This window comes from Cardiocondyla obscurior, linkage group LG04 (genome assembly GCF_019399895.1).
Source record: "Cardiocondyla obscurior isolate alpha-2009 linkage group LG04, Cobs3.1, whole genome shotgun sequence".
Taxonomy (NCBI): domain Eukaryota; kingdom Metazoa; phylum Arthropoda; class Insecta; order Hymenoptera; family Formicidae; genus Cardiocondyla; species Cardiocondyla obscurior.
Genome location: NC_091867.1, coordinates 5,616,826 through 5,632,539, shown reverse-complemented (window position 1 = coordinate 5,632,539; position 15,714 = coordinate 5,616,826). Strand labels below are relative to the sequence as shown.

The 15,714-nt window shown below is 45.8% G+C and overlaps 1 protein-coding gene across 1 annotated transcript; it reads right to left on the bottom strand.

Moving 5' to 3' along the window:
* Positions 1-2,183: 2,183 nt before the first annotated feature.
* On the bottom strand, positions 2,184-14,500 carry LOC139101475 (uncharacterized). Its single transcript, XM_070654630.1, has 3 exons — positions 12,864-14,500; positions 6,765-6,953; positions 2,184-2,877 (listed from the first exon to the last, which is right to left on the bottom strand). Exons 1-3 carry the CDS (start codon positions 13,572-13,574, stop codon positions 2,749-2,751), a joined length of 1,029 nt encoding a protein of 342 aa, XP_070510731.1. The 5' UTR covers positions 13,575-14,500; the 3' UTR covers positions 2,184-2,748.
* Positions 14,501-15,714: the final 1,214 nt, after the last annotated feature.

Genomic DNA, 15,714 nt, shown 5'->3' with positions numbered 1-15,714 from the left:
TCATCGTGCGTTGCGTACATACGTGCTTTCCAGTTAATTTCGGCGTATTTCCTCGACCGCTTAATGCACATCTCGCATTATCATCATAACGACAACTCGATGACAACATAATAGTCTGTTTCTACGTTATATCTCTAGTTTACGCAAATTACCGGTCAGATATAGAATTTACGTATTTTAGCACTGCTTAAATAATACCTTTTTTTTTTCTTTTTATAAATGCAATATATTGTAGAAAAATTGGAGTCGAGAGAAATAGAGTTCAAGATTAATTATTTTCTCTAGTTTTTCCGCGATTCTATACAGGGTGTCTCTGACGTAACAAAGGATACTTGATGGATGGGTAGATCTAGAGACAAGTATAAAAGTCTCATGTTATTTTGCATTATTTGCACGAATGATAAAGATAGGAATTTCTAAAAATTAAACTTGTAGGGTAAATAGGAGCGCGCGGTCAGAAGCGGTTTCGCCTCGGAAGTATAAGTCCTTCCTACTCGACTCAAGAATTGGACGATGTACGAGCGAGACGATGCGACAACGCGCGAGCGAAACGATGCGATAACGCGTGTGGAGAGACGACCGACGACGCGCGAGCGAGATGATGAGACAACGCGCGAGCGAAACGATGCGACAACGCGTGCGGAGAGGCGACCGACAAAGCGCGAGCGAGACGATGCGACAACGCGCGAGCGAAACGATGCGACAACGCGTGCGAAGAGGCAACCGACAACGCGCGAGCGAGACGATGCATCAGTTCAATGCAAGCAATATTTGCGTGCCTCCAAATCGCACGCCGCGACATTTTCTTAACTTGAGCTCAGCTTGACCAATCTAAGAACGCCAATAAACATAATTCTGTAAAATTGTCCTTTGCCACATGTAAAGAGGGATTCGCATGAGTGAAAACTGCGGAAAGGACCGCGACGCAAAATTAAAATTGCGAATTATCGTGACGGGCCGCGCGTGCGGCCCGGTAATAAGATAGGAATTTATATAAGGCGCGGCTTTTAGTTCGGCAGCAATTTCTTACGCTTACCGCGGTAATTTATGCGCGTATTACGTTTTAAACGGCGCACGCACTTACTTGTATTTCAAATTTCGGGGCGAAAGCGGGATCGTAAGTATAAAGGAACACCGCGCTCTCAGCTGAAACGAGCAGCCACGCATTAATTCCGGCTTTATTAAATTTATTGCAACGCCGTAATTCGAGGGACCCCGATCCCCCCCATTCCCGGGGGGCGGCCCGCCCGCCTCTTATCAGCGCGCGAGGAGCCGCTTCTTTTTACTGAAATCTTTTATATCGGGCCGTGCAATGCCTTGGGTTACTGTCCATGATGAGACGTTATGTACACGGTTCGGAATACGTGACACCATTACCGATAGATTGGCGAATCGACTTATTGCCATGAATTCTAATTATTTCAAACTTATTTTTATCTCCTCATATGATATTTCTCTCTGTATTATATTTCTCTCTTTTGATAAACTTAAGTATTAAATATTATTAGTTCGCGCTTTCAAATAATTATTCCGGTCTGACAAATTTTCATCTGTAATTATACGCATATGCAAAACAATTATACAGGGTGTCCTCGACATAACGAAGGATACTTGGTGGGTGGGTAGATCTCCTAGACAAGTGTAAAAGTCTCATGTTATTTTGCGAGACGATGAGACAACGCGCGAGCGAAACGATGCGACAACGCGTGCGGAGAGGCGATCGACAACGCGCGAGCGAGACGATGCGACAACGCGCGAGCGAAACGATGCGACAACGCGTGCGGAGAAGCGACCGACAACGCGCGAGCGAGACGATGCATCAGTTCAAGCCGATATACTTAGTCGAATATATTATAAGTCGTGTCGTAAAATTTAACGTGCTGTATTATTATAAACTTGTCCGTGTTTTCTTGTAATAAACTCAGTGTCCGAATTGTAACCGATCGATTATTTCTGACAAGAAATTCCTATAATCCATTTTTACAGTGTCATGTGAGAAGGGGGAGTGCAAGCGAATCACATTATCGGGGATATTTACGGGAATTCGCGACGGAATCGTTGCGTGTTCGGTGCCGATGCAGTCATAAACAACAGGGCCATTAATTTAGCCGCGAAGGATGCCCAATATCCTTCGGGGAGCCACGGCGGCTCAGCAATGCACCGATAGGCAGCTAACGTGCGGATAAAATAAGCTTAGGGGCGTGAAATTGGCAGTAATTTTACAAGCCATAACGATCTACTAAATCTGTAAAATAATTAAGGACGCAGATGTTCCCTCTGGACCACCGCCGCGTCCCTTCCTACGTCTTCTACCTCTTCCCATTTGTACGGTATAGCGAGAAATTCATGCGCCGTTCACATGACGCAAACGCAGGGAGACAAAGCGAACGGAATCTCTTTATAGTTTTTAGTATAGTTTTTAGTAGATTTTAGTATAGTTCTTCTATAAGAAGAAACCAAAACACGAGTTAGTCGAAATAAGAATTGTATCGAGATACGAAATAGTGGCCCGGTTTCAAGAATTATAATATTACTTCGCGTAAAAATATAACGGCGGTATGATTGCTCTGAATCATAGACGTATTAGTAATTAAATTGCAACGTAGTAGCGGCTTAATTGCCTAGCAATAGAACAAGTTATGCAACGCGCTATCTTTAATAAACGTATAAAAAAAAAACTTTTAATGTGCATCAATAAACATTAAACATATTTCTAAACATACATAAAATACTTTTTCCCATGCATAATTATTTTAAAATATGTTTGGACTTACCGTGAGGCACCCATCCATGATGACAGTTCTCGCAGTAGCGCAAGTGACGTTTTCCAGGTGTAAAGGAGTCGCAGGAGCAGCCGTTCACGGTGCAGCGGATGGACTGCAACAAAAAAATTTACGTAACTTTAGAGACTATCAGCTACAAAGTATTGTATAACGTTTAGAACAGACGATCATATGTTACATTTACCGATCGCGACGAATATCATATAATTCTGCAACCTACTATATGTACCGATGTGTCGCCGATATACATAAACACCAAACTCACACTGTGCGACAAGTAAGTATTCGACACTATGTGTAAATCGCAGTCGATGGTCAAACAAAATGCGACGCCACACGATCGCGCAGTCCACCCGGCCGCGACACGATGACTGATACGAAAACAAAAGAGCGAGCTTTACATTGGTACGACACAAGTCGACTGCATTGCCAACTGCGATGCGAGAAATTGCCGAAAAAGTAAGATCGAAGCTAAGCGGTTCACGCATTACCTCGCAGCGGATGATAATAAACGCGTTAGAGTTACGTATTACTGATTACAACAGTTTCACGATTACCGGAATTAGAACGCGAAGTATATTCGAACGGAGAAAGAGGAAGAAAGTAACGAGCAGAGAACTATGCGACACGCAGTGTAGCGCGGAGCTCCCTCATTCCACCTTACCGCCCCCTCGCCAAGTCAGCGCTGCGCGTTTGCGTAATCTTAAAAGATCTCTAACCTAACTACGAGTCGCGTGACATCAAGAACTGCGTATATCGAGAATCGAACTCCGCAACTGAACGATAGCGCTATTCACAAAGCTCAAAATTTTTCTAACAAATAATTTAATCTGTACAGGGTGTCCCAAGCGAACTGCTCCTTAATTTGCAGAGGCCTGCTCGCGTTGAAAGAGTATGTACAATCACACGCATCTCGTGTCGCTGTCTGTCGAATTGGACTTCGTCGCACGATAATAAGAATTATTAATGATGTATGGTGAATGCGTACGTAATGCCGCGCTGAATACACTGTGCAACAACGAAACCTGGAGAAATATTCAGGTGCGATATAAAGTAAGATAAATTTATTTTTATGCTTTATATATGTATATAAGTAATTTTTATTATTTCGTTTTACGAAATAAATGTAATTAATTCGTATATAATGTTTTTTTGATTTTTAAATGTTATTTTCAATGAGTGCGTTATTTAATTGATGTATGCGCGTATAGTTATCAAAGGAAGACTCAGTTGGAGCATACATTAATTCATTTAAGGAGTGAGATTGTTGATTAATTACTGTATATTTAAATTGTATTATTATATTTAATTTCTTTTTTTTTTTTGCAGAATAAAAATTACGTTTGCTCTGGTCGAAAAGATATATTTACACCAAGTAATTAATTTTCGTAAGTTCACTTTGAATAAATATCTTCAAATTTCTGATTATATATTTTTAATTAAAATTATTTTGACGATTAAAATTTTTCCGAATAATCTCTTCATCTATTACTCTGTACAGGGAACAAAAAATTGAAACAAGATGAAAAAAAATCAGCAGCAATCGAGAAAAGCTTTTCATCTGGACGATTAAACGAAAGAGGACGATTGCTGCACGCGATGCAGGAGGAAGTAAAAACAGACAGTCGCTAACGACCCGCGACCACCGCGATTCTACGTTCGCGTCCGTAAAAACGCGAGAAACCGTTCTACTTTGCGATTAAACCTGGTGCTGCTGCTGCTGCTCTTACAGGTGATCCCCGAACAACCGCAGCCTTTACACTCGACACAGCATTGGACTGACGTTACACGCGTGGAGCGCGACCTGTTTATTGCCTTCTCGGCATATCGGTTCCGTTTCACCAAGACCTCGACGTCGTTAAGCTCGTCTACTCGGGAGATAAAGATCTTTTACGCAAAAATGTTATGCGCATTCTTTGCAGATTAGCTCTACCTTAAACTGGGAGCTGCGCCCAGTTTAAAGGAAATAATGCATGCTTCTTTATTATAAAAAATATCTTCCGAGAAGGAATTATACGTCAAAGGTGTTAATGACATTATATTCGCATTGTTAACAATGTTAAAAAATTATTACGTTTATTCTCATCGAAAAAATATTCGCTTCGATTTATTCAAAGAGAATAAATGCAAAGATAAAATTGTTTCAAAGTCCGACCGCGACTCTGCGACAACCAGGTTATCTTTCTGCATGCCTTGCTGTCTCGTTTGGCGATCGGCGCAGAGAAGAGAGAGCGAAATATCCGGAACGCGGCGCCACGCAACTGCCCCGCGTATCGCTTCTCAGAAATAATTAATTGTCCGCGATAAAGTGTCTTAGGTTAATGAAACATCCTTTTGTACGCGCCATGAAGGAACGCCTTCATGAGCAAGCGGCGACATCCAACGCGGCACGGCAAATGACTTATTAGCAAAGTGACTTCGGTGCCGCATCGCGCCACGTCGCAACGCTCGTCGGCCGCAAAAGAGGACAACAAAATCGGCTGGTTATTAACCGCCGGTTGTTCGTCTTCGGACGACGGCGCGATGACGACTACCGGCGCGGCTCTTCGTCGATTCGTGCCTGGCATCTGGTAGCCAGTGTATATGTTCGGAGAGAACACACTGTACACGTCCAGAAACGGTGACCCGCGCGCACGCAAGGCACGGCTAAAAGCAAATCGGAGAACGCGAGTACTTAACGAACTTAAATACCGACCGCACGGAAGGCATCACGTCGAGAAATTCCTGGTCCATGAGAATATCCTGTGATCGGAGAGGGGAAAAAAAGAACGAAAAGGACTCGAAACCGTGTTCCGAAAATATTTTGACGTAGAAATAATTATTTCTGAAACATTGTATTCGCATATTAATTTTTATCATTTTTTTCTTTTTTTTTTTCATGGAATTTAAAATTAATTGTAACGTGAAAAAGTCCAATTATGGACACGTGTATTCTGTGGTTAATTGATATTAATTGCTGCGTCTATCTTGCCGTTCTAAAATTGATCGTGTGTCAAATCAATATTTTCAGAAAAAATTCGTGATCGAGGACTCGTCGGAGAGACAAGAAAGCAGCCCTGTGATCGAAGACGGTCAGTCGGTACCGGTTCAGAACCTATTCAGCTGGTGAATGACGATTTACGGTAAGGTCCCCGAGAAGATTGCTTATTAGGTAAGGCGCGGAGCTATGGAATAGAAAGGCCAGTGACAATTTGATAGATTGAACTTTTTGTCGTCGCGACTCCGTCGTCGTTAAGGCCGGCACCGATAAAATTATTGCGTTTTTTGTCTGTTACTGGTCGAATAGCTAATAACGAGACGAATACCGTCTTATTTTGCGACCGAGCGCGTTACACTACGAGATGCTTTCTCTCTCTTCACCTGCTGTATCTCACAAAAACGCCGTATTTAAAGACAATAAAAAAAAATTTTTTTTATATTAAAGTCTAAGTGCATAAATAATTAATATTGATAAAAGAAATCGCTGTAATTTATATCGTGTAAACTGCAACGAGATAAAATAGAAAAAAAAAGAACAGAAAAACTTAAAAAAAAAATTAAAAAAATATAAAAAATTACGTTTAAAGTGATCGAAAGTCGAAAAAGGACGCGGATGTTTTCTTATTTAACGATAGAGGTAGGCACTGTGTACGATATTCAGATTCAATAAGCATCTCGTAAAGCGCGCTCAACAAATCTTACGGACATTTTATTGGCGCATAAATTAAGGTATCTCGGAAAGAAACTTCGTAGCGCACGCGGGAGCTCTAAACGTCGAATCTGCATTTCTCTAGTACCAATCCACTACCTGAAGTATACGCATAATGAATTCGTGGATGTTACTATGCAAAACGTCTCTCGTCGATACGAATAAGCAAGCAGATCGCTAAAAAATAATCCCACTTTGATGACGATCCGATTAATAAAAAAATCCAGTTGCTTTTTCACCGGTACGCGAATAAAGTATTCATGTGGCCTTAGCCACATTAATGTGTCACTCACCGTACATATCGTTGGCGTCTGTCCATGGACTTTGTTGCTGTTGGAAGGAAGCTCCGGTCCTTTCGCAGCATCCAGATGTGCCCGAGATGGCAGAGGCGACGAAGTAGGAACGTTACTCGAATTTGGAACGTGACTCGTTGCTAGCTGCGTGCCAAGCGAAAGATCTGGGCGAAAAAACCACGTAGGCCACTGTAACGCAAAAGTTAAATTACGTGTTATTTTATAAACATATTTTTTTCTTTAAATATCTTGACTCTAGTAAGACATACGTCGACCTAAGTAGGTATGCAAATCTAGCAAATAGTATCAAGATATTAAATCGCATTTGCCTGATAGTGATCCGTAATCGATTAATGAGAGGGATTATATATTAGATAATTAATAATATGTTAGATATATATATATAGGTAAGGCTATTTATATTTCTCACGTGGGAAATACGTACGATGATAAATATTGTAGAAAGTATTGCTTCGAAAAAGCGATTGTCAAAAGATCTATTCACGTACTTAAAAAAATCACAACCGAAAGGTAAAAATTAATCTTGTTCTGAAACCGCAGTAGTAGCAAACGAAATGTAATTTCGACTGCTATAAACATTAAAATCGGGAGTCGAGTACAATGGAGGGGCTAATAAACGAGCTCATCCATTTCGTCGCTCATTACTACGTGACGCGCACGGAACTTAAAGGCCTCTTTGCTGTTTCGGTGGATAAAGGTCCCACTGTGAGCGGTGCATTGGAGTGTCGCCGCGACTGAATATGAACGCAGCTCCCTAAGATAGATGACATAAGCCCCTGACCCTGTAAGAAGCGTACTCGCCGAGCGCGAGGTCGTCGCGCGTGTGGTCCATTGAAAGTGTTTCTTGCGGAGGAACCGGCCCGCTAAGAGAGAAGAGGCTCGGGAGGAGAAAAGGAGCTTCTCTCGCTGCGTGCTCGCGCGCGGCGCGTCCCGTTCACCGCGGTACGCGGTAAGGACTTTTTGATCGTCCACGGACGAAGCCGGTGTGGAGCTGCGACACGAATTCCACGCGATTAATCGCGGCCGCGTGCGCGATTCGACCCGCCCTGCAAAAGCACCGTAAAAACATCGCCACTAACTTTTATCGCTCGTCGTAGCGCCGCTCCATCGCATATTCTTCATTTTTCCTCGCATTCTTTCGGACTGTCGCGAAAATGAACGTGAGACATAAGAGACTGCGGCAGATAAGATTTTGCTCCGAGCTTTCAACGTCGATGTCGAATTACCGACAGTATGTGCATGCCAATACAACCGGCAAACTTCCGTTTATATACCATGGAAAATCTTACATCACGCTGTTTGCCGTAACCTACCGTGCGTTTTAGTTATTTTCGTGCCCGAGGGCTTAGCATCAGCACCATCAGGCGCTATTGGTCACGACGCAGTGTAGAAAGTCAGTAACCGGTGGAAGGGACACGGGAAGGGGAGCGCGGAGAAAAACGATTTCAGGGTGGTCTGGCGAATGTCTCTTGTCGTTGGCACGCGGGGAGTTAACGCCAAAACCGAAATAACAAACTCCTAAAGCCCGTGAGTTAACGCGCTACTTCGCGTCGAGGTTTCGACGCCAGTGATATTTTCTGTTTACCGTAACGGTGATCCGCGCGCGGCGGAAATAGTTCGACATCGGTGGACCCGACATGGGCATGAATTTTCAACTTCCCTCCTAACCGGAACACTCGATCTCTGAAAGTAATTTATAACACTGACGTTTGTGATGCTGACACCTGCGGTCCAGAAACATTCTAACCAGGAGTTCGCGATTGTGGCGATTCCGAGCATTAAAGTCGAGATGGATTTTATCTGGACGCGCAATGTGAAGTATTATCGCCATTTTTTTGCGCACCAGTATGAAACCAACCAGCGGTATTCGAGTGAGGGAACCGCGTGTAATATCGGACGAACTATTTTTATACGAAGCATGGGATGTGCTCTCGAAAAACGCGCCGTGGTATTCTCCAAATTCCATGCTGGCGAATCATCGTTCTAACCGGCCACGCGCTATAATATACATCCGCCTGAATATTTCGCCGTTTTCAGACGAGAATATCGGATAAAAAAAAATATATATATACATATATACATATATATGTATATATCGTCGTCGCGAAAATTACCATCGCTCGTCGAAATAAATAGATAAGATTATGCAAACTTATAAACTTTATATGCAATTTAAAATAGAAAAGTTACGTTCCTGTTACACGCGGAGGTAAGCTAGAAATTTATATATCACGTCATTCTGTTCCATTTTATCCTAAGAATATTTCTGACGCGGGATAACGTATGACTATCACTATTCTATAAAAAGTGTTCCGTGCGCGAAGAGAGTTGAGGCTGTCAATGAAAGCGCTTATGAGGTATACGATCAAGGATACCGCTTGATTGCGCAGAAGCCTGAAGACGTTTTGTTCGGCGGACAAAAAAGTTCCCGTAGTCACGAAATGTCACATGTTCGATCCGTGACAAGAAGCGTGACTCGAGCCGACTCTCTCTCTAATCGCCAAGAATTCCTCGTAAATCGAGGAAAGAATGCTCGTGTCTCGCAAGGAATCATAATTTCTCCGGTGCTTTATCCGTGAACAATAAATAAAAAAAAAATATATATATATATAAAATTTTCTCAATAGAAGGCGAAATTTCGCGGATGTGCTTATGAATTAAATTTACCGCGAACTTAATTTCTAACTCAACGTCGCGCGATGTAAAGACGCAGGCAATTTATCAAATTTCACGCGAACCACACGCCGCGAGAGGATCGCTTTGCGATTTTCCATGGTTATAAGGGAAGTGACATTATTCGCGTTGCGTCGTATGGCGAGGGCTCGAAATTTCCAGGCCCCGGAGGCTGCGTCTTGTATAATAACGAAGTAAGGATAATCCAACGAGAAAAACGCGAACCGAACACCGCTTCATTAACGAGCGGCCTGGAAGAAAGCCGACTGCATGTGTCTATGCGCTTAACGCGTGTAATATACAGGCGTACTGTGCATATATTACATTACACGTGGTATAACATATACGGACACGCGCACGACCTCCCCGTAAACAATAACGACGGCGACGACGACGGTCGTGCGGGTAATTGCCGCCATTAGAACGTTGTACCGCAAATGACTGAATAACAAATTTATGATTTCTGAAATCCACGTGGAGACTCGCTAAGCAAGAACGCAGTCGCTAATAGAACGCCCACGTTTAAATTACGAGAGTTAACAGTTCCCGATCTAATCTAATCGTTCGTTTCAATAAAGCCTTCAATAGCTGAAATTAAATTTAAGATATTTCTTAAAAGTCTCGTGCAATTTACAAACACGTTAGAAAATCTGAATAACTTCCGCAAAGCGTACCTTCTCTTGTCTCAATAGGTGTACCAAATCTCAGTATTGAGCAGTGTAGCGTAATACGTGGCAGCCCGGAGAAAATCTCAACGTTACACTCGATACCTTGAAACGGTTTGCGCCACGAATAAGCGAAAATTACGGTAGTCTCTCTCCCCCTTTGGGCGAGGACTTATCTGCGGTATTACGACCCGGTGGGCGAACGATGCGTTTCATCGCTACGGCAGTGTTCGACCGTTTCGGAGAGTGACGGCGTTGCGGAAAGGGGCCTAATCGCGCGTCTTGCCGAACACATTGCACTTACGTCAGCGCGAACCGGTGACGGGTATCAATTTCCTAGGCGACACGCTACCGCGAGCGCGCCGCGGGATAACCCGTGCCGTAAAAGCGCCGGGGAGTTCAGCCTCGTGTTCGACCTATGCAAATCCGACGGCTGTATGTATTTATGCGCGTTCATCCTCGACCTCCGACGCGCGCGAGACGAGCCTTCCGAAAGCAAGCGGGGAAGCGAGCGAGCGAGGGAGCGTCAATCCCCTCCACACACCGATAATGTCGTCGGTATCTTGTGGCCATAAAAAGATGTTATATTCTTAATTTATTAACCGATCATGTCGTATAATCACACATAAAAGGCGTATATGATAAAAAAGTATATAATATAGCAGAATAAAAGTAACATGACATAAGCGAATAAAATTAACAATTCAATATGACTGGCTTGTTAATATAGATAACCATAAATTCAATTTAAAGCCAGTAAATGTAATGTATTGGGTAATTACGTTACGAGATTGATTTGATTTCACAGAATATTTTATTCTACCCATTTGTCCTTTTTCCAGATGCCTTTTAAGTGTCTAAAAATATTGTCTTCTTATATAATATTTAATTGAAACGGTTGAAGTTATTCTAGTCATTTCAGTTTATGTAAAATTCATAGGGAAAATTAAATTTGCTGCAACGAGAAAGTAAGACATTTTTTCTTTAAAAAAAAAATAATATTAATAAAAAAATCAATAAAAACGAGCTCAAGTTTAATTCCGCAATCCCTGAGTGCCAGCATGCATTTATTTAATTAAAGTGACGATTGTCGATTAAACGCGGAGTTCCCGCGGCGGCGACGGCGCGGCGAGAAAAAAAAACGCGCAACGCTAAACGGCCGACGCTAACCGCTCTCTAATCTGATGGAAGCCCCGTGCTCAGACGGTGTGACATCGGCGTGTCATGTCACAGTCTCGTGACTTCGTCGGGCGACACCCGCACGACAACGCCAGAGGGGGGGCCCCCGGGACCGGGATTGCGCGATCCGCGCATCAAAGACCCGACACGCGTGCGACACGCTATGTGCCGCCCACTTCGTGTCCCGTAATTGCCGGCGACAAAACGATCGGCGCGCGCGCGGCATAACGTGACGATAAAACGCGTTCCGTCATGCCACCGGCGGAGATAAATAGAGAGAGAAAGAAAGAGGAACGGTACGAGAAAGAGACGAGCGGGCGCGTTATGCCGATGAATTAAATCGCAGAGCGACAGCGGAGACGGTCGCGCGGAATTCCGCGCGTCACGTTTCATTACATTCACGCGGTCTGAGGACAATTTACGCCCGGCAAAAAGCCGCTCTCTCATCTCACGTCTACCCGAGTACTCCGCAGTCTCCGTCGCACATTCCACCTTCTTCCTTCGTTGTTACCTCATCAAATTTTTTTTTTTTTTTGCAGCCTAAATTTAAATTCTCAAAGCTCTGCGTTCCCATTTTTCCCTTGATGTATCTTTAAATATCTAACAACCTATAAATATTATCTGGTTCGCTAAAACGTATATTTTAAGTAAAGTATTATCAATTATGTATTTAATTTTTCGCATCTGTATAATACGTGAATTGTGACCTCGTCTATAATGTAGGGTGGATTAAGAAATTTTGACGATTTACGATCGTCGCACGGTAATGCGTCGCTTGCACGATATACGGGAGATGCAACGTGCCGGTTGCGTGTTTGGAAATTTCACGCGCCTCTCGGCGATGATTCGTACGCGAGGGAAATAAAAAATTCTTCCTGCCGCCTACGTCGCCGATATCGATACGCGATACCATCAGCCATTCTCCGATTACCGATTTTATCGGGGCTCAATAAGATCGTGTGATCGCGGCGGGCGCGATATTCTCGCTTTCGTCACGGAGGTATTGTTCCCGCGCTAAGTGCCATATCGTTCCGTGTAATCGCGTAATCCAATATGAAATACACATAACTAAAACGCATCGATCAGAGCGCGATTTCTCATTTCGCAATCTCGAAAAGAATGCGCAATGCGATTTCAAGGGAGTTTTCAAACGACGATGCGGGACTGCAGATTATTACACACGAGAGAGAGAACGATCTGACAATCTCTAGCATGACTCTCGAGAGACAAGAACGACCTCTTAAGAATGATTTATACTAATTACTGTATAAGTAAAAAAAGCGCGTATAATGAGTAAAAATAAAAAAAGTGCGTCGTATTATTTAGTATAGACTGCTACATACCGTCACGTAAGTATTCTAGTAACGTTAAAAAGAATTTAATTATTACCTTATAATAGCACGATAATCCAGTTCAAAACTTTATTACTTTGAACGACTAGAGGATGTGTTCGTTTTCGCAATAAAAGAACCGCATCGAACGACGTTTGAAAATGAGGAAAATTTCGAAAATTTGCTCTACGAGAAAAACAGATAGAAAAGAAGCATTCTTAAAACCTTACCGGCATCGGTGGATGAAGTCCGCGGAACGCTGAGCTGCTCCATTTGCGTTGTCTGGCCGGATGATAGTGGCCGCTTCTGCCGTAGGCGGTATTGTTCTGATGATTGCCGTACGAGCGTATAGCGGGCCGGAAGCCCGGGTACGGCATGCCGTGCTGGAAGTCGCCAGCGTCGAAGCGGTGGTGATGGGACTCGTGTAGGAAACCGTCGTTGGGAATCGGTGGCATTCTACCATAGGCCGCGTGCCGTTCGACGTGCGACGGCGTTATTTGCTCGTGACCATCGCCGATCTTGCCCATCGGTCCGTCCGGTGACGGACGTCCGGCCGGGAATGACGCCATCATGGCCGGATGATGCCCGTAAAAATGTGGAAAGCCAAACGAGTTCGGTAGCCCCACGGGACGGTATCCTTGATGATGGGAAGGTGGTAGCGACGGTGGCGGCTGTCCGGAAGCGTCCAGAGCGTATCCTGGCTTCTTGTCGCCGTAGTGATAGCCGTCGTTGCTCGCCCGGTGCCGCTGATAATCTTCCCGGGGTTCACCTTTGACCTCGACGCCGGCCCCTGTGGGCTCGGGCATCTCGATTTTGACCCTAACGCCGTCGTTCCGGTCCGCGTCGGGCTCACTCTTAATCACAAAACCGACCGGCGATCTTGCCGTGGGACTCTTCGTGCCGGAGTCCTCGTCGCAAGCACCTACGCTCGTTTGCTGCATTTCTCGGATGGCTCACGCCGACTCGACGTCGCGACGGCGTACCTCGTTTGACCGCGTTGGCGTCATTGTCCTGCGAATTGGTGGTACGCTCGATTGCTGATCGGCTGCAAAAATGCGCAAACTGAGCGAAACGGAAAGCACTGTCGAGGACGAGTGGGATCGGGTGCACATTATTCGATCGCGAGAGTTACGTCAATGCGGTTTGGCCTAGTCGCGAGTCAAAGGGGAACAACGAAGGATAAGATCGTTTTGCGAGAATGTCGCACAATACGTGGACGCGTGAATTCCATCAGAGCGTCGCGCTTAGCGCGAAAAGCGCATCCGGTGCGCGCTGCAAATGCATAGCTGACGTATAATCCGCCGAAGGCATTCGTGATCGTCCTAGTTCTGCATCGTGGCGTTTCACCGGTGCAATTCCGCGTGGAAATCCTCCTCACGCGCACGCACGTACGCACACGCACACGCGTGCAAGCCTCACGAAATAGGAGTCGTCCGTGCGCAGACGACACCCCACGGTCGAGAAGCCGTGGGTCGTCCGCCGCTGGATTTCGGTCGTGTGGAGGGAGGAGAGAGAGAACGAAGGGAGAGTAAGGGCGGCGTGACAGTTTCCGCGTTACGTGTCCACCGACCTTAGGCCCCGCCTACGACTTCGATTTTCCCTAACGAGCCGGATCGTTACCTGGCCTTTCCGAATATTGCGTTCACCGAACTCGTGCCGAATCACAAAGCGATAGCGCGACGAGAGAAGGGGTGAAAGAAGGAAGCGCACGTAAAAGAAAAAAAAAAACGAGAATTTCTGATCCCTCTCAGCAGAGGGAAACGGGAACAAGTGTCACTTCGCCGACTTCTCGTGCGGTCACCCGCGTCACTCCTCTTTCTCTCTCTTTCTCTCTCCCCCGTTGCTGCCACCCTCGCTTGCCCACCACCTCCTCTTCCTCCTCCACCACTTCCTCCTCTCCCCCTGCGCCTCCTACCCCGCGTCCTCCGTCCTCCCTCTCCTGTTCTGCGACAAACCGCCGAGCGTGAAGCACCACGCGAACACCGGACGCGCGATTGGCGCGTTTTCTTGCCGCTACCGCCGCCGTCGTCGTCGTCGCAGCCGCGAGAACTCTTCACGGTACACTGCCGCGAGAACGCGTCGCGAGCCTCCCGCGCGGAACCGCGTCGAGTACCGGACCGGGACGGTCTTGGCTGACGCGTGTGCGAGCTGGTACGCGCGCGCTTACCGTCAGCTCGCACGCAGGACGCGTATAGGGCACCAGCGGTCGTCCAGTCGTTGTCGTTGTTGTCGTCGTCTATCACAAGTAGCCGTAACCGGTATTATCACGAGGGAGACGAGAGAGGCTGTCGGTCGGCGCGAAGCACGCAGCGGGGCCCGATACGCAGAGGAAGGCCGGCGGCCTCGGTCGAGCTGATCGCGTACGTACGAGTTTCGTTCCACGCAGCGTGAAACTCTTGGTAGAGGTGCGCGGCGCGCGGCGGCCACCACCAGTCGACGGGATCGCACGAATCTACCCGAGCACGGCCGAGAAGGCCTTCAATATATCTCTACCTGCGGAATACTCTGGCCGCCTCCCGCCTTCTGCGAACAACTCCACCGCCAACGCCGCCGCCGCTGACGCCGACGCCGACGCCGACGACGCCGACGACGCCGACGACGGCGGCGGCGGCGGCAGCGCCGGCAGCGGCAATCAACACACATCCACGAAGTGGGTTCACCTTTTGTAAGGCAGCCGGGGTCTTCCGCTTGCTCCGGTGGAATCGCACTTTATCATGCCTTGAGTCTAACAAGTTCGGTTCCAGACAACTGAATCTTGAGATCGAGGCATATGGGATAAATAAAAATAGACCTCTCTCTTTCTTAAGTTCGCACACGGTCAGGCGGCTGATACATTGCGCCAGATGTTGCGAAAGAAAATCGACACTGACTTTAAAAATTCGTTGCTCTCTCCGCGCAAACTTGTTATGAGATGTTTCGGATAAATCGATCGGCGGGACGATCGCGAAAGATTAGAGACGCGGGGAAATCATTGTAATTATACACATAACGGCGATGATGCTACATGCATGCGAGGTCGATAACGATACATGTTAATAGTACACAAAACAAGGTAAAAATCGGTTCCGACCGTTGATCCCG

Coding starts and splice junctions, on each gene's coding strand:
- LOC139101475 (XM_070654630.1), bottom strand. CDS start 13,574: ATGCAGCAAACGAGCGTAGGTGCTTGCGACGAGGACTCCGGCACGAAG. Junction 6,954..12,863: donor GACTTCATCCACCGATGCCG/GTAAGGTTTTAA, acceptor TTTGCGTTACAG/TGGCCTACGTGGTTTTTTCG. Junction 2,878..6,764: donor AGACGCCAACGATATGTACG/GTGAGTGACACA, acceptor TTTTTGTTGCAG/TCCATCCGCTGCACCGTGAA.